Genomic DNA, 26,157 nt, shown 5'->3' with positions numbered 1-26,157 from the left:
GTGCGAGGGTAATGGCGGCCTCGTCTCCTCCCTTGTCGGGAGGTTTACATCGAGCTGCTAAGACGAAGGACAGAGGACAGAGGCAAGCAAACACTGGTGGTCTGTCCGTCGGTGGCTCACCATTTTTTCACCACACTCTTACGCTGGTGCAACACACAGACACCCGCAAACACTCATGCAAAGCTCCACACTCACATACCGGTACACTGTATACACGATGTCCACCGCTCACACAACAAATCACGCACACTCATCTAGCTTACACCCTCACTGTAGATCCACACACACAGCACACAGTGACACAGGGGCGAGATAGAGATGGGGAAAGCACTAGGCTTGGCACTCTCACAGGCCCCCACCGCGACGTCACCAGTTCTGTGTCACACCTCCTAAACAGTCTACAGCTCGTCTGTCTTTTGTGCTCCCGGAACACTAACTGCCGCTCAGTGTTGTCTGTTCACACACACACACACACACACACACACACACACACACACACACACACACAACAACAACAACAACAACAAAATAATAATAATAATAATAATAATTAAAAAATATATATATATATATATATATATATATATATATATATATATATATATATATATATATATATATATATATATATATATATATATATATATAACTAAATCCTGCTGTTACTTCTTGAGGCTTCGCTGGTAGGGGGGCAACTGAGGCTTTTGGGGGCAACTTGAGTCTTGGGGGCAACTGCCCCAAGACCCCCAAATGACGCCCCTGGTTTCAACTAAGCGGAACATAAACTGACTCGCCAGCTACGCGCGGGGTGGAGGTAACATTGCAATCCTTATGTCGACATAAGCGAGGCATAACAGTCAAGATGGCAGAGCTAGTGGGTGCGCGTCCGCGGCAGCTGAGGACTTTTCGGGCACGAAGAGACGTCCTTGATGAACTTCCGGACCCGGAATTGATCAAGAGGTACCGCCTGGACCGTGCAGGGATACTCTTCGTGGCTGATTTGGTGCGTGAGGCCTTGACTGCTCCTACAAACAGGAACCAAGCCCTCTCCCCGGAGATGAAGGTCCTCGTAACACTGAGGTATCTTGCTACGGGCAAAATGCAGCAGTGTAGCAGCGACGACTTGGGGCCTTCACAACAGACCGTCAGCAGGGTCACCCGGGAGACTGTGTACGCCCTTGCACAGCCTCATATAGTGAGACGCTTCATCAAGTTCCCCCTCACTGTGCAAGAAACTCAGGTGAAGCGGCGAGAGTTTGAGGAAATTGCGGGATTTCCTGGTGTGGTAGGTAGACGGAACACATGTGAGGATTGTTGCACCCAAGGAATTTGAGGCAGAGTATGTGAACAGAAAAGGGCACCACTCTATAAATGTGCAAATCGTATGTGACACACACGGGAGAATTTTACACCAAACTGCAAACTGGCCCGGGTCTGTCCATGACGCACGTATTTTGCGTGAAAGTGCTCTGTTCACAGGGTTCGAGAGGGGTATGGTCCCTGCAGGATGCCACTTATTGGGAGACAGTGCCTACCCCTCCAAGAAGTGGCTCCTGACACCCTATGTACGACCTCAGCCGGGCCCACAGTCCGCCTATAATAGGTAAGTTTTTGTGCACACACACACACACACACACACACCGACATTCGTGTTGTAATTAATGTCTACTATGGCAAAGTGGTCCCTGCAGCCTCATCTGTTCTACCCGCGCTGGGCTAGGTTGCCAGTCTTATTCATTCTGTGCTGCAGTGTTACCACGGTGTTACACTCACACTCCTCAACTCTACCAAGCTTAATAACCTAACCTTACCTATCCTAACCTAATCAAACCTAACCTAATTTAACCTAACATAATCTAAACTATCCTAACCTAACCCATCCTAACCTAACCTAATCTAACATAACATAACCTAAACTAACATAACGTAGCCTAGTCTAACCTAATATAACCTAACCAAACTTAGCGCAGCCTGGCACTCCTTGGGAGTCGAGGTTGTGGTAACACCAGCAGAAAATGCATTACTGGCAACATAGCCCAGCGCATGTAGAGGAGCTGAGACAATAGGGACCACTTTGTGATAGGATTGCCGTAATATCTTTCATCATTGCTTATCATTTCAGGCTTAAGCCATGCAAACTACACTAATGTAGGAAAATTAGCTAAGTTGGGTAACAGTATTAAGATTAGCTAACAGTGCTCTTATACATTCATCCTTTTTCCAATCATGGCTGTGTTTTACTACTTAAAAAACCTTGTATGTTCATTAGAAAAATCTAGCATAACAACCCTTAAGTGCAGGATTATAAATCTTACAGAAACAATATTGTTGTCCCATGACGTTGCATTGCTAATTTGAAACTTGACAAGGTATTGTCTAGAAAAGGTTGCTGCAATTTTAGGTTGTTACAGTTAGGCTTGATCTTTTTGTAATTTCAGTATTGCTAGTACATACTAGTCTATGAGGGGGAAAATGTAATATAGGTAGGGTTAATGAACTTAGTGTGAAACATGACATTCTTAAAGGAAAGTTTGATAAATCTTAAGAATAGCGGCTCCATTCCCTACACCACCCCCGCCCCCGACCCCCAAGACAAGCCTGGTGACCTGTGGGGAAGCTGAGTTTAGGGGGGAAAGCCCAAATCACTGAAAATTTGGCCCCCACAATTTCCCCAGAAAAATCCCCAAATTAGGGAAAATTCCCTTGTCGAAAGTAATTAAAGTCCCTAACGCATGCTCTTGTAATCTATTCCAATATAACTTGGCAGCCGCTGCAGCCGATCTGTTGACGAGTGTCGGGCGTGTCATTGGATGGCAAGCATAGTGACCCCCCTCCCAATCCGTCCCGCGTCGCATAATTTTTTGACGGGCCACACTGCATGTCGAGTATATTTAAACTACCCCACCCGAACCTTACGACCTAACAGCTAACTACCCCCTCTCGACTCCCCCTGGACCCCCCCTCCTTCTTAAATTATCCCAACCGAACTTTACAACCTAACAACAAAAAATATAGAATGGCCTCAGAAATACTTACAAAATTAAGAGGAAGTAGATGCAGCATGCGTCTCCTGTGGGTGGTTACAGGGGTTATATAGTGCAGCTGCCTCTTGAAGGAAGACATGCAAGCGTTTGTTAGGGTCATTAATGGCCATAAGAAACATGCACCTTTGAGGTACCCCACAAAGTGCTTCTTCCTCCTGCCAAAGAGGGGCACTTTTCTCTTTGCTTCCCTCCACAACCGCTCGATATTGTTTGTGGCGAACACACAAGTCAAGCAAGTCTCTTGCTTTCCCGGAGTACCGCAAGCAGAAGTCAATGAGGCCATAATCGCAGTCGGTACACCTTTCCAATGCCATGACACAGACAGAAGTGACAGAGGTGAGGAATTTAAGGTATCCAAGCTGCAGGTGAGGAAACCCGAATATCCCTAAACGTGAAAAAATCCCTAAATCTGGGGCAATGCTCTTCAATGAGAACCCAAGCAGATTATGTTATGGCTTAGATTTCAACTTCATTTTCAATGTAATAAATTTGGGCAAGAGTGTCATGCCTTGTCTGAAGGCAGAAAGACGCGTAATAAATTACAAATACATTTTTTCGTGTATAATTCGTTCTTCCCTTGTCCTCCCCCTCCTAACCCTACAAGTGTGAAAAGCTGCAGAATTTGTACGTGACAGTACGTCACAGTACCTGCACGCACACAAACAAACATATGGATTCCACCAGCCTCCTGCAAGCCTGTCTCATCGCCCATCGACTTGGAAAAAATCGTGAGGCCCGCGTGGAGAAATACACCCCTTGTGACAAACACGGCTGACCACTTGTCAAAATCCCGTCGTATGTGCTAGTAATGTTGTAATTACCACCATACCGTGCCCTTTATGCGCACCCGCTAGGAGCCGCTATTCTTAAGATTATCCGAAAGTTGTTTTTAAGTTCAGTTGCAAAAGCAATTTTTACAGTATCACTACATTGTCATTAACTAAAATTTTCAGAGCACACAAAAGGACAAGGAGCACAGTGGAGAGGGGGATTGGCCAGTGGAAGCGGAGATTTCATGTGCTCCATGGTGAAATCAGAGTCAGCCCTCCTGCATATGTGTGTAGAATAATACAGGTATGTAGACAATCAAGTGATGATCACATCTCAATACTGTATCGTCCACTACACAACAATAATTTTATTACTTGTTAATATTAACTCTGTCTGTAGGTGTGTGCTATTTTGCACAACATCTGCAAAGACAGACGCCTCCCTGTACCCGAGGAAGGAGAGGACGAGGGTGATGGTGCAGTTTTCCATGAGGACCCACCTGTCCCACTACCACCTGTACCTGGACGAGTTCGGGAAGGTCTGCTCTACAGGGATGAGTTTGTCAACCTTCACTTCATGTAAGTTACAAATATCAAAATTAAATGTTTTGTGTATCAGCCTGTATCTTTCCATGCTGCTCAGTATTTAATTTTAAATTTTCATTTAAAGAATCTTACTATTGCAATGTTTCAATTTTTGTTGCAGTGACAGACCTCAACCTCAGCCTCGTGCAGCTGTGTGAGGCTTCCCGACCCATCAACAGGTTAATTCCACACCTACTTCCAAGTATGTGTGTTTGTAATACAATTGTGTGGATTTGATATATATATATATATATATATATATATATATATATATATATATATATATATATATATATATATATATATATATATATATATATTACAAATCCACATTCGTATCACTAATAAATGCAGAAGCTATACTCAGTATTCAAATAAATTAATTACAGTATTTGGTAAGAAATTTTCACCAGTATGTATGGTTTAAAACAGCCATTATACTCATGATTGCCTTTACTTTTTTTCTAATATTAAGCAATAAATGATTTCCTTTTTAACAATAAATAAATAAATAAATTCCTTTATAATAAATAACTATGTAGGAAAACTACATAATGGAGATCCTAAGGAAAAATATATTACAGGAAAGCTAATGTAGAAGAGAGTACCGGCAGGGTAGAAAGGGTGTAGTGTGTTTGAGAGAAGAGGCAGGGTGAGGTGTGTGAAGGAGAGTAGAGGCAGGGTGGAGTGTGTGAAGGAAAGTAGAGGCAGGGTGGAGTGTGTGAAGGAAAGTAGAGGCAGGGTGGAGTGTGTGAAGGAAAGTAGAGGCAGGGTGGAGTGTGTGAAGGAAAGTAGAGCCAGGGTGGAGTGTGTGAAGGAGAGTAGAGGCAGGGTGGAGTGTGAAGGAGAGAAGAGGCAGAGGAGGTGTGAAGGAGAGTAGAGGCATGGTGGAGTATGTGAAGGAGAGAAGAGGCTGGGTGGAGTGTGTGAGTAGAAACAGGATGGATTTTGCAAAAGAGAGGAGAGACAGGGTGGAGTGTGTGGGGTAGTAGCGGCATGGTGGAGTGTATTTGTGTGTTACATTAGTTTTTTTACTTGAAGTTCGAGTAGGGTTTTATGTACTTTTAAATTTTCAGTTTCTTGTTTAAGATTTTTTAATTCTGCCTGTTTTATTTCTACTTGTAGCTCTGCAGCCTGCAGTTCAAGTTCCCTCTTCAGGCGGATGAACTGCAGCTCCTCCTCATCCACCAACATGGTGCAGGTCCCAACTGGTGTACTGGAGGAAGCTGCAGCGGCAGGAACTACTGGTGGTGGTGTGGTGGTGGTTTGAGGTGTGTCTGTGCTGGGTTGGGGAGGGACAGGTGGTGTGACATCCACCTGAAGACTCCTGGCAAAAATACATCCATCAGTACCTGCACTCATAATTTTCTTGTGTTATTTGACTTGCATCCCCATTTATGGAAACAATACAGTTTAGGTTGAAAAGCCTTTGCAGGAAAGGAGTGTGTGTTCCAGAGGTCATTTCTTTGGTGTTCTGCTGTTCAGTACGTAATGCCTACGTCGTTAAGGACAACTAGCATGGTTCATGAGTAAGCAGACCTGACCGAGGTCAGACGTGGGTCACGGCGCTCCGAATGGAGTAGCCCGGGGCCAGCTTGTTGGCCTCTCCCTGCCCTCCATCCCTCTCCCTTTTCATCAAAAGCCCAACATCGTAAGAAACTATTGTGACATCAAGCTTAATCATGGTGACAGACAGTGAGTGCTATGTGTTTGTGGTCCCGTGAAGACACTGAAGTTTAGAAATGGTCAGTGTGACATCGACACGGCCTTACTATCCAGCCGACGTCCCAGGTGCCCCGAGGTACACCAGCCCGACCATCATGCTGCTGGGAGAACTCTGTTCAGCCGCCTCTACCTGCACCCCTGCCATCAGCGGCGACCTGACCCTTTTTTGACCTATACCCCTTTCATATTGTAATTTCCCATTTTTTTCAAATATATTTCAAAATTTGTATTTTAAATCTGTATATTTTCAGCTTTACAGCTGCAATCATAATAGACCGTTTTATTTTTATTATTACTAGGAAGGATGTCTCAACACATTATCAAGTCAGCTCTCGATAGCAATTGAATAAATTTCTGTACACATTGTTCCTCACTGTTTGATTCCATGATTGCCCTAATATGGACTGCATACAGCAGCATGATAGTATTGGGTAAATAATAATAATATGTAATAGTATTCTATAATAATACTTTAAGCAGAAAACTGTGGACTTTAGGAGATGGAAAGCAATACCTCCTCCTTGTGTACTGCAGTTTTCTAAAAGGAAAGCAAATTATTTTCAACAGTAACAGCAAGACCTATTTTGGAGAACTTTAAATCTACAATCTACCTGACAGGCATTTCTCAGTAAATGAACAAACACAACTGATAAATCATTTGGAAATGTCATGTACATGTTAGAGTAATATTTTTGTACATTTGGATTTAAGAATATTTATTCTTATTTTTGTAATGAAGTAATGTCAGACATATGAGACACACTTCATAAAGCAATACATTTAGTACAAATTAATGACACCTATGAGACATTTTAGGTTAATCCATATTGTCTGCTTGTAACCTTAATAAAAAGTTGGTACAGAATTCCTAAAATATAACAAATCAGTGTATCATACAAACAAGCTAAAGTAGACAAATACGACGATCATCAAGGAACGGAAATAACAAATTTTACTAATGATTGTACAAATAACGTTTAGTAAATATTCAGAGCCCTCACATGGGGGTGGGGAAGCCAGGGGTGGCAATTCTAGCCTGAACCTGCCGCCCACAAGGCTGACAAAATTATTTTAAAATCAATATTTTTAAGAAAGTAACAATAACAACCACACTGCAGTCTGATGAATGCTTTTTCCTATTATTTATGAAAAAATAATTTTTTAAAATTTCACTTAATTATACGGCACAGACAGCAAAAGTATCTTTTATTATGTATACCGGTATCCAATAATCACATTGCCCGAATTAGGGTCATAGGCAGTAAAGGTACGTGGTGGAGGTGGGAAGTGGTGATTGCGGGGAGGGGGGGGGAGTCACTGAGAACTTTGCTGGGGCAGCACTTAGGCATGTAAGGGCTCTGTAAATATTTATACATGACTAAAGTTTTATTTACCCACCCATTTTCGGGAACATCTTCAGTGTCAAGTGGAAAAGGGTCCACCACTGTCCTGTCAATAGAATTGACTGAGACGTTCCCCTCTCCCAGCACATCAGCGATGATGACCTCTAGCTCCCCGAGGGGTGTAGGCGGAAGGCCACCACCTAGAAGAATATATATATATATATATATATATATATATATATATATATATATATATATATATATATATATATATATATATATATATTGGTACATGAGTGCAAGGCTAAGTCAATTGAATTCCCTTGATTGAAAAGAAAAGGCAATACATTACAAATGTTATTTCCATCAAGCACTTAATAAGCATTGAAATTTACAGGACTGTCACTTTGCTTGTTAGCCATTCCTTGCACTTCATGAATACCATTTTATTTCAAGAAAAATCTTACCTGTTCCATTCCTGGCCTTTTGGTAGGCACTAATTTTAGCTTTTGCTTCCTGCATAACAGTTTGCCAGCGTCTCTGGCACTGCTTTATGCATCTGCTGAAGCCAGGGTGGAGTGCCGCTAGGCGAGAGACAATGCTGCCCCAAGCCTTCGCCTTCGCCTCAGCAGAGCAGCCATTGTCGGAAAAATTTCCCTTGATGATGGCTGCTTTCTCCCTGTAGAGCTGTACAAGGGAGAGCGTTTCAGCGTGCGTCCAATTGGCGTGGCGGTGACGTGTCTGCCGACGAGGCTGTAGCTGGGGCGGCGGCTGTTCCTGCTGCTGCTGCTGATGTGGCTGGGGGTGAGGCTGTGGTCCCTCCTGCTGCTGCTCCTGGTGTAGCTGCTGACCTCGATGGCTGCTGAGGGGCTGCAGAGGTCGTGGCTGGCTGTTGGCGGCCATGGCTGCTGCCTGCTAGCTTGAAACTCGCGGGAACGTTTGTTTACATGTTTGAGGGGCTACGTCCTTAATTTTATCATTATTCCATGTGATGTTGGTCTATGCATCGTCAACAATACCCGAAAATACTTTATTTTATTTTATACATATTACCAATACGTCAATATGCTTTTAACATCAAAATTATACCAAATTCCAACATTTTATTTTGAGTTGGTATCCCTTTCATAGGTGCAGCGCAGGGGTTGGCAACGATGTACTAATACTCGCTTATGTCGAGCTGGTTATGTTGAGGGGGTGAAACATAAGGAGGGGGGTTATGTCTCGTCATTGTTAATACTCGGATATGTTTCAGTTTATGTCTCACATAAATTTCTTTATAAGTACGGGCCCTGGGGTCTTGCCGGAGGAGGAGGAGGACCGTCTTCCTTTTTTCCCGTCCTGTGGTAAAGACGGGTTCAACTATATACATATGCGTGTGTGTGCGTGCGTGCGCGTGTGACAGAGAGAGAGAGAGAGAGAGAGAGAGAGGGAAGGAAGGAAGGAAGGAAGGAGGAGGAGGGAGGAGGAGAAGGAAGGAAGGAAGGCAGGAAGGAAGGAAGCGAGAGAGAGAGATTTTTTACATAGATTTACATAGAAAATCAGACCACACAGACCCCATGGTCCAGACTTGGTGGTCTGTCCTTAAACCTAAGTGATTTTACATTAATCAGAAGACTCCAAAACGTTGCATTTCTACTCTAGTTGATATTAAGTTGAAGGAAGTGACGGTCGAGCTTATTTTTGAAGGAGTCAATCGTGTTACACTGGACCACTGACGGTGGAAGCTTATTCCATTCTCGCACTACAACGTTGGTGAAGAAAAATTTGGTGCAGTCTGAATTTACTTGTCTACATCTGAAGTTTACGCCATTGTTCCTCGTGCGCAAAGTGTCATCGATCATAAACAATGTTGATCTGTCTACATTCGTGAAACCATTAAGTATTTTAAAACATTCGATCAGTTTTCCTCGGAGGCGACGTTTCTCAAGAGAGAACATGTTAAGGGTAGAAAGCCTTTCTTCGTAGGATTTGTTGCGCAAGGAAGGGATCATTTCGTTGCCCGACGCTGAACACCTTCTAATTTAGCAATATCCTTTGCATGGTGGGAGACCAAACTGTACCGCATATTCCAAGTGGGGTCTGACTAAACTGTTGTAGAGCAGGAGTATTACATCTTTATTCTTGAATACAAAGTTTCTTTTAATGAAGCCCAACATTCTGTTCGATTTATTTGCTGCATCGATGCATTGATGTGAGAATTTGAGGTTTGACGCGATTTTGACCCCCAAGTCTTTGACGCATTGAACGCTATTGAGTTTAAAGACGCGCATTTCGTATTCGAACTTTTTATTCCTCGTTCCAACTTGAAGGACCTGGCACTTGTCTACGTTAAAGGGCATCTCCATCTATCCGACCAAGCTGAAATTTTGTGCAAATCCTCTTGGAGGCTTTGCCTGTCTTCGTCAGTGAGAACCGAGTTGCCAATCTTTGTGTCGTCTGCAAATTTACTAATGCGGTTATTGAGTCCAACATCCACGTCGTTGATGTAAGTAATGAAGAGCACTGGGCCAAGGACCGAGCCCTGAGGGACGCCACTAGTGACAGGCGCCCACTCTGAGTTAAATCCGTCGATCACTACTCTTTGTTGTCTGTTGCTCAACCAATTCGCGATCCATTGGTTTACTTGACCGTCAATACCTATTTGCTTTAATTTGTAAAGTAATTTATGATGCGGGACTTTATCAAACGCTTTCTGGAAATCAAGATAGACTACGTCCAGTGATTTGGTTACGTCATAAACAGTGAAGAGGTCGTTATAAAAGGTTAATAGGTTTGATAGGCAGGATCTTTTGTTTCGGAAGCCATGTTGTGAGTCCCCAATCATTGAGTGGCTTTCAAGGTAATTCACAATTTTGTCTCTAATTATGCCCTCAAGTAGCTTACCTACAACCGAAGTTAGACTAATGGGCCTGTAATTACCTGGTACTTTTTTGTCTCCTTTCTTGAAAATCGGTGTCACGTTAGCCTTTTCCAATCTGAAGGGACGATGCCTTGTCGCAAGGACATATTGAATACGGTTGTGAGGAGGAGAGTATTTCGCTCTTTGTTTCTTTCAGCAGAGTTGGATATACTTTGTCAGGTCCAGGACTTTTATTTGTTTTAAGTGAATGGAGAGCTTTAAGGACTTCATCGGTTGTTATTTCAAAATTAGGCAATGCATGCTCGAGATTTACAATAGTACTGGTGTTGGTGGTAGCGAGAGGAAGACTGTTAGTGTTAAACACCGAGGAAAAGTAATTGTTTAAGAGGTTTGCAATGTGTTGGCTGTCAGTCACTAGTGCACCGTCGCTGTTTGTTAAAGGTCCAATACCACTTTTGATCGCCTTTCTGTTGTTTATGTAACTGAAGAAAGATTTCGGATTATTTTACAGTTGGCTGCAATATTTTCTTCGTATCTACGCTTTTGCCTGACCTACTAGTCTTTTTACTCGTCGCCTGGCATCATTATAAAGTCTAATGTTTTCGGGCGTGCTTTGTTCTTTCTTTAACCTGTAAAACAATTTTCTCTCATTGACTGATTGTTTAATTTCGCTATTAAACCACGGTGGGCTTTTATTAGTGTTAATTCGCTTCTCGCACAAGGGGACGAATGTGTTCTGCTGAGTGAGTAAGTGATTTTTAAGGCTTAGCCAGGCTTCCTCTACGTTGCCGTCATCTGATAGATGTATTTGTTAGTTTTGTCAGTTTCTACGAAGTTAGCTCTTTTGAAATTGGGCACCTTTACTTTATTTTCAGTCACTGATGATTGAGCTTTAATGTCGACGCGCACTAATTTATGATCGCAAGAACCGAGGTGTTCTCCTACCGTGACACTACTGACTAGGTTATCTTGGGTTGTTATAACAAGGTCGAGTATATTATTTTGTCGAGTTGGCTCAGAAACCATTTGGCTTAGATAATTTTCTTCTAGAAATTCGATCATTCTATGTGACTCGCCTTCTGTACCTGACAGTGTCGCCCAGTCGATATGGGGGAGGTTAAAGTCTCCTAATATCATTGAGTCGCTGTTATTAAGTGACTGCCTTAAGACGCTGTACATTTCAAGGTCGTCATCGAGTGATTGCCCGGGAGGTCTGTAGGTGACAGATATATTTAAGTTGACTTTTGCAATGTTTACTCGCACGCACAAATGTTCAACGTTACTGTTTCCCAGTGTTTTGTCAGTGGGTTGCAAATAGCTTTTGACATAAAGGCGACGCCACCGCCTCTACGGTTTACACGATCTTTGTTGAAGAGTCTGTAGCCATCTATGTTGTATTCGGAACTTAAATCAATATTTGTGGTGTCGATAAATGTTTCGGTTATAGCAATTATGTCAAAATTTTCTGTTAAAGCAAGACATCTCAGTTCATCAGATTTGTTTCTTAGGCTACGCGCATTGAAACTAAGGATTTTTAAGTTATCTAGAGGCCTGGTAATAGAGGTGGTGGTACTTGCGGGATCACGGTTACGGGTTTGTTGTGATGCACGGCGTCTATTTACACGGGCGGGGTGGAGGGACGTGGCCTCTCTCAGGTACACGAGAGAGAGAGAGAGAGAGAGAGAGAGAGAGAGAGAGAGAGAGAGAGAGAGAGAGAGAGAGAGAGAGAGAGAGAGAGAGAGACATGAATGTACGTGACATGAATTCACTCACGGTCCGCTGCTGCTGCTGGTTTTACCCAGTTATCAGCCAGACGTTAGATGTCTTCTGTGTGTGTGTGTGTTTGTTTTGAATGATACTTTACTAAGACCACAAAACAATCTTACCATAAAAGCAAATTATCTTCGAAGGCGTGGTGTCACAGGGACATCCTCCGGTGCTGGTGGCTGAGGTGGTAGAGGTGGGGTGGCAGCTCTCCTTGGTGGGGCGGCAGCTCTCCTTGGTGGGGCTAGTGGAGGAGGCATGAGCTCTCCGTCAGACTGATGAAATGAAATGAATTTAGCATAAAGATGTAAAAATGAATTTGTAATCTTTCCTACAATATTTCGTGGATGACATGGATGAATGTTTGAGAGTATATACATAGTGTTGGCGCGCGCACGCACGCACACACACTTACTTTGGTCTGTTTCCCCTGCATGGTTCCTTCCGGGGTCAGTGGTTGTGAGCGACTAATTGCTGGTAAATGGTAATGCGTCATCTCGCAACAGGCGACAACTGGCAACAAAAAACGAGAGAGAGAGAGAGAGAGAGAGAGAGAGAGAGAGAGAGAGAGAGAGAGAGAGAGAGAGAGAGAACACTTGCTAGGTGTCTGCGGAGGTTTAGGCTATCATACGGATGATAAGCGCTTGTTTCAAATTTCCCTTCCCCCCCAACACACACACACACACACACACACACACACACATGCGCAGAGAGAGAGTTTATTATATATTTCATTTTATTTTGGCCTTTACCGACAAGTTTTACTCGTCTCACCCCTGGGGGATCTTCGAAGTAGCTGTTTCAATGGAGAGGGTTTAGTTTTACCAGGGTGGGCCGCTTCCCTCTCCTCCTCAGCTACTTCTACCAGAAATGTACAAGTTAGAATCCTCCAGCTTCATAACTTGTACCTTCCTTTCCTCAATTTTCTTCTTTCCTTGCGTCTTTTGATTTCTTTCCTCTTCTTTCTTCTTTTGTTTTTGTCTTTTAGGTACTGAGAAGTACTTCTATCATGTTTTTCTGCCATTTCCATGCCGACTGCTCCAAGGTGTTCATGGAGGGTCTTTGTATATCCAAAGTTGAATTTTGTAATTGCCTTTCCAACAAGATAGTTCATTCTTACACTGTGGAAGAATCTGGTCTTCGGTGCCATTGTCCATATGAGTGCATTTAGGCTTTCATTAGCATTTTGCGTGAAGCCACTGCACCTTGACAGGAGTTCGTCTGTGATAAATCTTTTGTACACCTGCAACAGCTCCTCCTTTATGTCTTCTCTTATGGGGTGGCCAACTTTCTGTTGATGAATACCAGCAGGTATATCTTTATTCTCATGAATAAGTCTGTTATAAAAGCACCAAGTATCCTCGCCTTCAGGGCACATGTGATGAGCAGGATTGTTATCTGTGCTGGCGCAGTGTTCTAATGTTGCCAGTACTGCCTTCTTCATCTCTGCGATATTTCCTTTTTTTATTTATTATTGCATATCTATAGTACTCTTGTAGTTTCTGTATGGTAGGTTGAGTCAGACTCCCTCTCTTCTTCCCTCCAACACCTTCACCTTTCCTACTTTTCTGTTGCACGAAGTCTCTCAACGCTTTCCCAACTCTTTTTGCGACGTGATTTATGCATTCTTCTTTATTTATTTCCACATCTTCCCCATAAACCTTTTCTTTTACAATGGTTGTGTATGCCTTCGAGTCTCCATCTGATACAACAGTTGTGTAGCAAAATTTACATTTCTCGATGGACCTCATCCACAACCGTTTCCATCCTTCCACCTCCATGGCAGGAGAACTACCCTCATAATTCTTCTGGCACTGTTGTTCATGATCCCTATACCAGTCTCCTTCATCTTTCTCATGCATTTCACAATATTTACAGTACTTTGAGAGTAACTCGTAGTCCAGCACTAGACCAGTTTCCAGGTGGATGACTGGCACCACTCCATATTTTGATGTGAAGCCTCGCTTGGACCATGTCCCATCACAAGTTACCGAGATGTCTTTCACTTCGGGGGCTCCTGGCTCTTGTTTTTCAATGAACTTGTGTACCAGCTTACATGCATCACTAAGTGCCTCTTCAGTTTTAGCAATACCCTCTTTTTCAATTGTCTTAGCAATACTGTGAAATGACCCTGATGACATAAACTTGTTTTCAAATGTATTTTCCATATCTTCAATTGTTTTATAGCCATTGTTTGATAAAGCAAATTCTACCAATTTTCTATTTACATGAAATTTTCCACGTGGTGTTACTCTCTTGGAAGTATAATGCTGCTCTTCCTCACCGCACACTTCACACTGAGAATGAATTCTGCGTACAGCACCATACCTCAAAGATGACACACTGGGTCCTTGCTTAGATTTGTTTTTACACTTTGGACACACAAATTCATAATTATCAAAGAGTTGTAGTAGTTTCTTCTTGCTCACAATTATGTACTCCTCTTTCTGTTGTTGCACTGGCACAGTTTCTTTTTCTCTCAGTTTTCTTTTCAATAGAGCAGGCGGCATGTCTTCCTTTATCTGCGGCTCTTCTGTTCTTGTGTCCACTTTCCTCTTCTTCACTTGCGATGTTCCGGGCTGAGGTTCATCTAACGCTGCAGCTGGTGGTCCAGGAAGACGCTCACACGCACCTTCTTTCTTCTCTTTCCTCTTCTTCACTTGCGATGTTCCGGGCTGAGGTTCATCTAACGCTGCAGCTGGTGGTCCAGGAAGACGCTCACACGCACCTTCTTTCATCTCTTTCCTCTTCTTCACTTGCGATGTTCCGGGCTGAGGTTCATCTAACGCTGCAGCTGGTGGTCCAGGAAGACGCTCACACGCACCTTCTTTCTTCTCTTTCCTCTTCTTCGCCATAGCTGCCCTCGCGGCTTTCAAGTGAATATTTCGCTTTGATGTCCGAGCCATTCTGTCTACGTCTTCTCTCTATAACTGGTTCTCTGGGTCTGACTATGGGTCCCGCCGGGACCCATAGTCAGACCCAGACCCAGACCCAGAGACACGTACTTTATTGAGATCTAGATAATAATATGCACAGAGTAAATATTCATAATTATACGGTGAAAAGGAAAAATTATGGCACTATATTTGGGTATCTACCTAGCTCTGCCAGCCGGGATGCAAAAAGCAAATTGCACGTTTGAGGCTGCCAAGTTACGGCCGCCCTACCTTGCATATTCTATATTTTAAATACCAAAGGAAGCTTAAAACTCCTCGAAAGTTACTAATAAATGAATGTCCATTTACTGACGTAATTTCGCGTAGTTTTAGGCTTCCTTTGGTGTTTAATAAATAAAATATGCAAGTACGTGTGGCGGCCGTATCTTAACAACCTTAAACATGCAATTTGCTTTTGCATTCCACCCCAGCTGGCAGGCTGGGCTACACAGCTACACAGTCCTATGCATCAATATCAATATAGTCACTGTTATCATTAGCCTTATCTACACAGTAAATGTCTTGGGTAAACAGAGACAGCATTTCTTGTGAGGGAGTGAACTTATGGCAACAGATGCCATTTCTCTGCATGAATGCGCGGACATGCAGGGTGTTCTCTAAACTTGTTTGCTGCATCCTGTTTCTGAGCTTACTTTTAACCAGGTTCATTTGTGAAAATACTCTCTACTGAAGCATTACTAACAGGTATTGCTAAAAGTGACAAAGCAAATTTCCCAACCTCACTAAAATCTTTCTCTCCTGAAGCATCTGTGTGGCCGTATACTTCCATCCAAAACTTTTCTGCATCTAAAACAGAATCTCTAGGCCAACTGACAGTCCCCAGCCTCTGCCACTGCTCATCTAGCTTACTAATGTCTCCATTATACTTGGGAAGGAAAGACAGTTCCTGCAGCCTTGGTTTTCTTATCCCTAAAACTGTTTCCGGACTCAAAGCATCCATGCTTTGCAGAAGCTGTACATTCGAGGGCAACCTCATCTGTAGCTCTTTGAGAAGCTGCATGAGGAAGTCACGCCCGTGTTTCCTGATGGTGGTGACAATTCCAGGATCCAGGTTGCTCTGTCCCACTTCTATGTTGAACTGCACACCCATGTCCACTGCTTGCAAAGGCAGGTGGTTGCGGTCATCGTCCACCTGAAGAAATATATGTGCAAAGTCGAAGTAAAAAAGAATAGCAAATTAGATCGATAATGAGCATGATGATACTCTTAGAAGAAATATTAATTATAATATTGCTATAGTGTCATCACCATTAAGTTACTAGCAAATTATTTAACTCACATCAAAATTTATCACAGCCTGCTGTGAAGAAAAGGTCCTCGGCATCATGAGTCGAATGAGGACGGATTGATAAAGGGATATCAGCTCTGCAAGTAGTTTGCTGACATTGCACTGATCAGCCTCGAACATCTTGTTCACTCTGTTCACCTGAGACACAATAGGGTTCAGGAACGCCAAGAACGCCTTGTTCGCTGGATCTTTGTACATTTGATACAACAGGTCGGCAGCATAGTCTTCGTGCTTGGAAATCTGAAAAGAGATTTTGCGCAATATAAGTATCTTATTTACTAAATACATGCAGTGAGAGAGAGAGAGAGAGAGAGAGATCTAAATGCATTCACATATTTTTTTATCATGCTATAAAACTTACCTCAAAATGAAGTTTCAGTTCGTCATACTGATGCAGGATCCTCGACAGGCATGGAGCAATTGCAAGCCATCGTGTATCACACAGCTGCAGAATCTTGAGAGGCTGTTATCACACTATGATTGTAGATTATAGGTTTGCATACTTTTGTTGGCGGAGCACACTACTAGAGACATATCTGTAGGTTTGTGACAGCATATACTCAAGGTGGGAGGGCAACTTTTTCATTGCATATGAAGTGCATAGTTGTAAAGAGTGACATATGCACTTAATGTGTGTTACATGCGGGTTTACTTCCCGCAATTTTGAGATCACTGAGTTATGTGCTCCTGACATTGTGTTACAGCCATCTGTTCCCAGGCCAATGCATTTCTTGACGTCCAGCTTCATATGTTTTTCCAAGAACTCAAGTAAGGCTGTTGTAACAGCCTCAGCAGTACCTCTCTCGAGTTCAACCAGTCCTGCGAATGATGTTACAATTCTTTTCTTCTCGTAGCTTGGGTAGCGCACTACAATACACAGCTTCTTTTTCATAGTGTTATCAGTGCTTTCATCAATGATTAGCGAATAGTCACTGTCACCGATGTCCCGACGTAAATCACTGAACATGCTGGGTCCCAGCACCTTGTTCTAAGTGCCGTGCATTTTGTCCTATGTAGGGACAGATCTTTGCATGAAATGTCTTTAACAAGCTCACCCAGGTGATCAACAGTCCTGATGCTCGAGTGGCAAGCAATATGCGCTGCTAATTTAAGTTCCGAGGCTTTCACGGCGTTGCTGGCCTTTATTTTGGATATTCCAGACTGGAATAAGGTCCTCATGTTTGAGAACGGGGTGGCATTTTTCTTGTGTTTTTCTGTTTTACTGTGATTCACCAGGTCAGCGTGATGAGCTCTCACTGTAGTCTTGCAAAATTTACAAGCTGCATGTTTCTCGTCACCCGGAACACTTAAGATCCATTCTTTGAGCCCATCTTCTTTCTCCCACTCCTTGTTATATTTCTTACTGTACTTTGCCCACTTGCTCATTATCACTGAGGAACGCGTGAACGCCTACACAGTAAAGTATTCGCACTTCAAAAAAGCAAGCAGGAAGCAGCTCACGACTTTCGAGTATGGGAGACGACAAAGGACTGACTTCAGGCTTCAGCACACAGTGCTGCTGCTGCTGGTGCTGCACCCTCTTAATGCTTTAATAATAGGCAGGGCCTAGCCTCTAGGGTCAAGGACGGCCTTAATGAGGTCCTGCGCCCTCGCGATAATCCCCCTGGGGAGATCCGCGAGGTCACACCCATCACCCTGTGGCTTAGGGCAGCTGCCAGCTGGTCTGACTCCCTGACCCCCGAGTTAGCATGTAAGAAAACAATATGTTAGTATTTTTTGACATAACAAGCCCAAAACCCAGCCCAACAGAGCCAAAAAGAGCCCAAAAACCGCCAACCCGCCAACACCAAAAATTTCACGCACAATTCGTTGAAAAACAGCCCAATTGGGCGGGAAAACCGCGGACCTGGCAACCCTGGACCGTCACCGTCCCGGTTTGACCTCCATCTGTGTCTTATCATGTTTCTGCGATAAAATCGCTCGAATCCTTCCCACACCGCTCTCTCTCTCTCTCTCTCTCTCTCTCTCTCTCTCTCTCTCTCTCTCTCTCTCTCTCTCACACACACACACACACACACACACACACACACACACACACACATATATATATATATATATATATATATATATATATATATATATATATATATATATATATATATATATATATATACACACACACACACAGACAGATAGATAGAGAGAGAGAGAGAGAGAGAATCTCCCTTCTGCGTCTTATCATGTTTGTGCGATAAATCGTCGCGCGCGCGGCTGCGTCTCTCTCTCTCTCTCTCTCTCTCTCTCTCTCTCTCTCTCTCTCTCTCTCTCTCTCTCTCTCTCAGTTCTGCCCCCCCCCACATATGCACACACACATATGCACACCGACACACACACACAAACACACACACACACACACACACACACACACACACACACACACACACACACACACACATATGTATTTCACACTTACCACGCTGTAGTTCTATGGCAAAGGAAAGATTTTAGCATAAAAAAAAGTCAAAATCGAGTGATTTTCGTCAAAAATTATCTCCGTGGTTTCCCCATAATTATCACCCTTGTGTGTGCACCCTCCTGTGTGTGTGTGTGTGTGTGTGTGTGTGTGTGTGTGTGTGTTTAGGTCTCTCTCTCTCTCTCTCTCTCTCTCTCTCTCTCTCTCTCTCTCTCTCTCTCTCTCTCTCTCTCTCTCTCTCTCTCTCTCTCAATTCAGACCACTATCTGCCACCTGTGAGTCAACGCTACAATTACCACAGAAATTATGAGGCATGACTTGGTTTTTGACACTTACTCATGGAAAGACAGACAGACAGAGAGGACCCCAGTGGAAATAGGACAATAGATTATGATGTACAGTGTGTGTGTGTGTGTGTGTGTGTGTGTGTGTGTGTGTGTGTGTGTGTGTCTCCCTCTCCCTGCCTCTCGCTCTCTCTCTCTCTCTCTCTCTCTCTCTCTCTCTCTCTCTCTCTCTCTCTCTCTCTCTCTCTCTCTCTCTCTCTCTCTCTCGTACAGTGTGTGTGTGTGTGTGTGTGTGTGTGTGTGTGTGTGTGTGTGTGTGTGTAGCATATTGCGATATTGCGATGCAGCGATGGAGCGCGAGCGAAAGCGATGGAGCGCGAGCGAAAGTGTATCTTTAGGGAAGCAGGGAATGGGTTATATGGCTCAGATATGTATTTCACACTTACCACGCTGTAGTTCTATGGCAAAGGAAAGATTTTAGCATAAAAAAAAAAGTCAAAATCGAGTGATTTTCGTCAATTATCTCCGTGGTAACCCCTTATGGTCGCGGGTCTTCTTCCTCTGTCATGATCAGTGTCGTGTTGTGGAGGCCCTAGGTCCAGGTTACGATCACTTAAGCGGTGTTTCGAGCTGTCGTAGTGTTTTTTAGTGAAAAGCCTAAGACATCTACACTTCCGCCCGTAAGGCAGCGACGTCCTCCTCCGCCTTGCTGGAAACCGGAAGGGGGGGGGGGGGGGGGGCGAGGAAGGCTGGGTGTCCCGCGGGAGCGGCTGGGCGGCGTGGCAGCGAGGGGAGGAGAGAGATGGAGGAGCGGAGGTCTCGGGTGGTGAAGGCCTGGTAGGGGTCGGGACGAGATGGTGCAGAGCTGATGGTGGATTCATGCCTACCCGCGGAATCCAGGGGGTCGTTGTGCGGGGCGACCCGGGATGGGCCACTTTGATTAGCGGAGGAAGGCCGCTTCGGTGTTGGGTGGTGGAGGTGGGGGAGCCCGAGCCGCAGCCTCGGCCCGTGAGCGGCGGGTGTTGGGACGCATGGGGCAACTCACGCTCCAGGCGTTGTGCTCCTGAAGGCAATTGGGGCATTTGGGCGGGACGCGATCCCACTGTTCGATCTTCCCCTTGCACAGGGCAGTGTCGTGCTCCCCCGCACAGAAACAGCACCTGATTCGTCGGTCGCATTGCCAGGCCCTGTGGCCCCATCGTTGGCAATTCCCACAGAATGTTGGCTTCCCAGCATACCTTTCGATGACGCAGGGCCTCATGGCTGGGAGCTGGAGCGTCCCGGGCACCTCTCCAATCCATAGGGCGATTACCTGGATCCTGGGGTCGCCCCGTGCTGCTTTGGGTGTTACTCCTAGTAGTCGATGGTGAGTTAGTGGGGGTAGTTGCGGATGATGACTTTTGTGCGCTGGTTGTCCTCCGTTATCTCCTGCAGTTTGAGGAGGGTGCCGTTGCCGGGGTGAGGATGACCCACCTCCGTCAGGAACTTGCGGGTGTCCTCGTCCCGGGTCACCGCGATGATAGTCTTGGCAGTCAGCAGGCTGCTGAGAGATTCCGCTTGGCCACTTCCGCCAGCCATTTTGCCCTGTCTCGTGGCGATACTCCTTGGGGGAACGAGAGGCGATAGACAGTGGCAGGGGCACTGTCACTGGAGGTCTGAGGAGGGTACAGATTGTCACTCGGCGAGGCACCTACTTGCCTACTCTTTCTGTTCTGAACCACTTCAAAGTCACCGTCTGCGTCCTCCATGGTATCACCATTAACACAGTCAGAGGAGCGCTTCACTCGTCTGATGAGTAAGCGAGGAGGAGGAGGAAGAGCACCAGAAGCTTGGGAGACGCGAGGAGACGAACACCCCAACAGCAAGGAAAGGCAGCGAGAAAACACCGAGAAGCGGGCTGGTCCGAGAGGTGTCCATCTCTCCACTCAGCCCCCGACCTACACACCACCCACGGCCTGCTGTGTGAGGCGGGCTAGTCAGGAGACGAGCAGCAGCCCTAGCAAGGAAAGGCAGCGAGTTGGAGTTGAGTGAGAGAGGTGTCCATCTCTCGGGTGCGGGTGAAGAGAGGCGAAATCGAGAAAATTCTCCGCCCGCCTGATTGGCTACCACTTAAGCCCCGCCCCTTCGGATCTACCTTCTCCCCATTGGCTGAAGTACTTGGTCTTTTGGCTGGAAGTACTTGATCTTGATCCTGCAGGTGACCCACAAGCTTCCTCTTTTACTCAGGCACACATAATTTTACGTACTACATACGTATATTATAAATAATTATAATAAATATGATCTTGATCCTGCAGGTGACTCACAAGCTTCCTCTTTTACTCAGGCACACAAAATTTTACGTACATAAGTATAGTATATCATCCTTTCTAGTCTGATTTTGTATCTCCTTGTGTTCCTCGATCCTTGCTTGCCTCTCCCTGTCTTCCTGGCTGCCTCCCTTCCTCTCTCTCTTTCCCTGTCTCCCTGGCTGCCTCGATCCCTTCCTCTTTCTCCCTGTCTTCAACCTTACTATCACCATTACAGAATACAAATAAGAATACAAATCAGTATTACAAGAATAAAGTTAATGCATAACCTTACTATCACCATTACAGTTTGTCAAGCATAAAAAAAGAACTTCAAACTTACGCAGTGAAGATGCACCAAACATAGATGCAGCTAGAACAAAAGGGGCAAATTATTTAAGTAATGGTAAGTTAAATTATTCATGTACAGTGAAAGCCCTTGTATATGCTGTAATATTATGCAATTGGGATAACGGATAAGTGAATTTATACCACTGCAACTTCCAGGAACAAAGATGTACACTTCTTACTGTACCTGCAATTTTATCCTTCACGCTGGCAGGAAGAGTCATGTGGACAAGGCTGTGGAAGTTTATATCATGCTCATGATGCTCCACGTAGTAGGTGACCTGGACACATCCATTCTGCCTCACTGCCTCAATAGATGATGTGCAGTAGTATCCCATTTTACTGGTACCTGTACAAAATATAAATAAACATACAAATTTAGTTCCACAGGTTTATAATTCAGTATATACACTGCGCTTCTCCTTTCTGGAAAGTGTATAGGTTAATAACTGAACAGACCCACCAATTCTAAATTTTTCCCTGCCTTAGATGACTTAAGCTAACTAACTATGAAGACGTCCCGTCAGCTGCCGCCATACCAGATTGTCCTTACAGACAAAACCTGGTGCCATCTATGCAGGTAATATGCCTCAATAGATGGGCAAGCACCTTGCCTGCCACACTCAACAGCGTAATATCACAGTAAATGCTGCAGTCCTGGCCGTCCCCTTTGCCTTACCAGATAGGGACGACTGGTCCCCTTTTCCAGTCAGGAAGAACAGTACCACTCTGCCATACGGTAGTCAGGACAGTATGCAACTGCTACATTGCTAACTTACAACTGGAATATTATTCTTAATGACAATGTATAAAACCAAAATTAAACGTGGACTTGCATCTTCAACATCCTATACCCAAGCCCTAAATTAAATATGGAAATTTCTTGCAAAGTGTTATAGCTCACCTTGGCTTTTTTCAGCACGCTTGTGGGTACTCTTTGATGATTTCTGCACACCTGATCTTCGGCAATAGTATATGGTTTTGGTGCTGTCAACTGATTTCTTGTTACCCGTATGAAACGTATAATTTACTCCAACCTCCATTTCCAGTGCATCTTTCCATGCCATAAACTCTGTAAAGATATTGTTTATAAGTAAAATACAAACAATCAACCAAATGCATAATTATTGTAATATGTCCCATATCTTATGGCAGAGCAGGCTTATTCGCACATTGGCTGATTCAGACCATTTAGTGGCCTATTTGACACTTGTCCCCAAAACATAACCTAATATAACCAAACCGAAAGCTAGCCTGATACAACCTAACATTATAACCTACCATAAGTTACCTAGCAGAATGTAACCTAACCTGATATAACCTAACCTAATAGTACAAGTTAACAAAGTCCACTAATATCCAAGAAAACTATACCTACCTCCCAACACCAGCCTATAACCACCGCTAACCGCTGCTCTGTTTCAGGTTTACCAAAATAAAAGTGTATTTTCTAGTAGTGAACTTATTTGTCTTGTCACAGAATAAGAGTTATGTAAAATAATACTGTAGGTAAGTATACCGCTCAATACCAATATTTGTGCTAGTATTTGATGGCCAGATGTGCAACTATTTTAACATTTACCAACATAATTAAGCTTTTTTTTTTTCGGCCGATTTTGTTTGAACATATTACTACAGAGACGAGAAAAAAAAAAAACTTGCACAGTATGTCTTGCTTTCAAGTCACTCCGGCCCACAGTTTTTCCAGCCGCAGGTCACTCCGGCCTCCCCAACTCTTCCCCCCCCCTGGTCACTCCGGCCTTCCCCCCTGGTCACTCCAGCCACCCCCCCCTGGTCACTCTGGCCTCCTTGTTTACTTTATGACTGCTCCATCTCTCCTGAAGATTTATTTACTCCAGTAACACACACACACACACACACACACACACACACATACACGTTCGTGGGTATAGGGTTATTTTGTGTTTCGATACTAAACAACCATACAACAGTGGCGTTCGAAATAAATGGTTGTTCACGTCAACACACACACACACACACACACACACACACACACACACACACACACGTTCATATACCCGCCCGCTGCTTTGGGGGGCCGGAGTTACTTGGGTCGATTGTGAAGCAGGCCGGAATCACCAGGGCCGGAAAAACTATGGGCCGGTGTGACCAGGGCCGGAAAAACTGTGGGCCGGAGTGACTTGTTACCATGCCTACACACCCACAAACTGTTAGTATTAGACTAATAGGTAGTATTGAATTGTTACAGTACCATCTATTATAAGAGAAGTCCAGAAATATCCAAGAAAATTATACCTACCCCTTCCCCAACACCACCCTAACCCCTGCACTGTTTCAGGTTAACCAAATAATATGTGTGCTACGTAGTATATATTTGGTGGTATTATTCGCCTTTTAGGTACACCGCACCTTTATAATAAAATAGGGAGAGAGAGGTGGATTGAGTCGCTTTCCAGAGGTTTCGCCACCTGTAGGTGGTAGTAGGTAGTAGCCAGTAGGTAGGTAGTTTATCCAAGAACAGTAGCTACACAGTGCACATGTGACACCGAATCGTCTATAAATCAGTCATCATATATATAAATATATATATATATATATATATATATATATATATATATATATATATATATATATATATATATATATATATATATATATATATATATACACGAGTATATATATAGGGTATTATTGAGCAAACAGGGGCGTACTAATTTTCTGACACTGACTATTTATTTCTAGGCTAAATATGATGCTTTTTCATTTCGAGATAGTTTTTTTGGGTGCAAACCACAAAAAAGTGTCTTTTTTTTTATTTTGAAGTTAATTATGAAATGTGGTCATTTTGCACTATCTCGAAGGTAAAAACCATCATATCTTGCCCAGAAATAAATAGTCAGTGCCAGTCCAAGCGAAGGATCATCCTGTAGGGCTGACTATACAGTATACTAACCCTGCGGGGCTGACTAACCTAACCAAACCTGGCCTAACCTAACCCTGCGGGGCTGACTAACCTAACCAAACCTGACCTAACCTAACCCTGCGGGGCTGACTACGGGGGAGCATGTGTTGCTGCCGCTCCACACTTTAACCACTCCATGAGGTACCACACATTTACATATATTACTGATGCTTTTATCGTGTAGATCTCATAATTTCCTTTATTTTGAACCATTGCACGGCATATACAACTCGACTGAATATCTTATTACCGATTTTTAAAGTTTTAAGTACCATTTCGACTTAGCCTGCAACACCGCTCAAGGAAACTTTGAAGATAGGAAAATTATAGTTTTAGTGGCCTGCACCCTTAAAAACTATCTGGAAATGATGTAGCATCACATTTTGCCAAGAAATAAACAGTCAGTGTCAGAAAATTAGTACGAACCTAACCTAACCTAACCCTGCGGGGCTGACTAACCTAGCCCTGCGGGGGCACGGCATATACAACTCGACTAAATATCTTATTACCGATTTTTTAAGTTTTAAGTACCATTTCGACTTAGTCTGCAACACTGCATCCTTAAAAACTATCTGGAAATGATGTAGCATCACATTTTGCCTAGAAATAAACAGTCAGTGTCAGAAAATTTGCACGCCCCTGTTTCCTCAATAATAGCCATATGAACCAACCTTCTTCTGAAGCAAACTCATACTGGGCTGTAGTAGTTTCAATGTTATGAAACTGTTGGAGATGTTGCCTGTAGATGCTTAACCTGGAAAAGTTTACTCCACATTCCTTGCACTGAACAGCTGTAGGTTTGCTGCACTCTGTTCTCATTGAGTCATGGACTTCACTGGTGTGTCTTTCCTTGGCAAATTTAGATGAAAATGTTTTGTTACAGAGATCACATGTTTTGTTGTTATCTGAATTTGATATCACAGGGGGCAACTTTAACCCATGGACGCATTTCAGATGTCGTTTTCTGGATGCAGAGGAAGACAATAGTTTGTCACATATCTCACACATGAAAGTTTGTTTGTCTTTTGTAACCTCCATGACGCTTGCACTGCACTTCTCTGCGGAGGGAGCTGCTCAGCATGTAAACAAACGGCGGGAAGACGACCAAGTACTTCCAGCCAATGGGGAGAAGGTAGATCCGAAGGGGCGGGGCTTAAGTGGTAGCCAATCAGGCGGGCGGAGAATTTTCTCGATTTCGCCTCTCTCCACCCGCACCCGTGCTAATGCCTCAATAATCCCTTGGGTGTGTTTGGTTTTTAATGGGTAAAACTTTACATACTTACTGAAATGATCTACAACACTAAGTACATATCTGTAACCTTGACTTGCTGCGATCATGTCAGTCAGGTCAATTCCTACTCTCTCTAATGGTTCTCCTACTGAAGGTAATTCTTGGAACGGTTGTTGTAACCCTGCTTGTCCCTTGAATCTCTGACAAGTTACACATTGTTTTACATAGTTAGAAACCTCAACCTTCAGATTGCACCAGTAGAACAATTCTTCAGCCTTCTTTATGGTTT

General features: G+C 43.8%; 2 protein-coding genes and 2 long non-coding RNA genes across 8 annotated transcripts; 1 reads left to right on the top strand and 3 right to left on the bottom strand.

Moving 5' to 3' along the window:
• The first annotated feature begins 1,295 nt into the window (after positions 1–1,295).
• Positions 1,296–5,798, top strand: LOC126994876 (putative nuclease HARBI1). 4 transcript variants are annotated; one of them, XR_007749659.1, is made up of 5 exons: positions 1,296–1,603; positions 3,998–4,118; positions 4,215–4,393; positions 4,521–4,601; positions 5,533–5,798. XR_007749659.1 is itself a non-coding variant. In XM_050854141.1 (5 exons), the coding sequence occupies exons 1-5, from the start codon at positions 1,494–1,496 to the stop codon at positions 5,667–5,669; spliced, it is 588 nt and encodes a 195-aa protein (XP_050710098.1). In that variant the 5' UTR covers positions 1,296–1,493; the 3' UTR covers positions 5,670–5,797. The 4 variants fall into 4 exon arrangements, 2 of the variants coding, with proteins under 2 accessions (XP_050710098.1, XP_050710099.1); XR_007749658.1 differs by having other exon boundaries at positions 5,525–5,797; XM_050854141.1 differs by having other exon boundaries at positions 4,215–4,353; positions 5,533–5,797.
• LOC126994877 (uncharacterized) lies at positions 5,585–8,757 on the bottom strand. The gene is made up of 3 exons (XR_007749660.1): positions 7,935–8,757; positions 7,523–7,667; positions 5,585–5,726 (listed from the first exon to the last, which is right to left on the bottom strand). It is a non-coding gene; the product is annotated as an uncharacterized LOC126994877 (long non-coding RNA).
• Positions 8,758–15,450: 6,693 nt separating this feature from the next.
• LOC126994878 (uncharacterized) lies at positions 15,451–20,358 on the bottom strand. Its single transcript, XM_050854143.1, has 4 exons — positions 20,296–20,358; positions 16,701–16,802; positions 16,331–16,579; positions 15,451–16,183 (listed from the first exon to the last, which is right to left on the bottom strand). Exons 1-4 carry the CDS (start codon positions 20,356–20,358, stop codon positions 15,686–15,688), a joined length of 912 nt encoding a protein of 303 aa, XP_050710100.1. The 3' UTR covers positions 15,451–15,685.
• A 1,218-nt stretch (positions 20,359–21,576) lies between these two features.
• Positions 21,577–25,727, bottom strand: LOC126994881 (uncharacterized). 2 transcript variants are annotated; one of them, XR_007749662.1, is made up of 4 exons: positions 25,309–25,727; positions 22,598–22,765; positions 21,881–22,042; positions 21,577–21,718 (listed from the first exon to the last, which is right to left on the bottom strand). It is a non-coding gene; the product is annotated as an uncharacterized LOC126994881 (long non-coding RNA). The 2 variants fall into 2 exon arrangements; XR_007749661.1 differs by having other exon boundaries at positions 21,640–22,042.
• Positions 25,728–26,157: the final 430 nt, after the last annotated feature.

The sequence above is a fragment of the Eriocheir sinensis genome, unplaced genomic scaffold (assembly GCF_024679095.1).
Source record: "Eriocheir sinensis breed Jianghai 21 unplaced genomic scaffold, ASM2467909v1 Scaffold903, whole genome shotgun sequence".
Lineage (NCBI taxonomy): Eukaryota > Metazoa > Arthropoda > Malacostraca > Decapoda > Varunidae > Eriocheir > Eriocheir sinensis.
The sequence above is the reverse complement of the archived record's forward strand: the minus strand, read 5'-3'. Positions and strand labels throughout refer to the sequence as shown.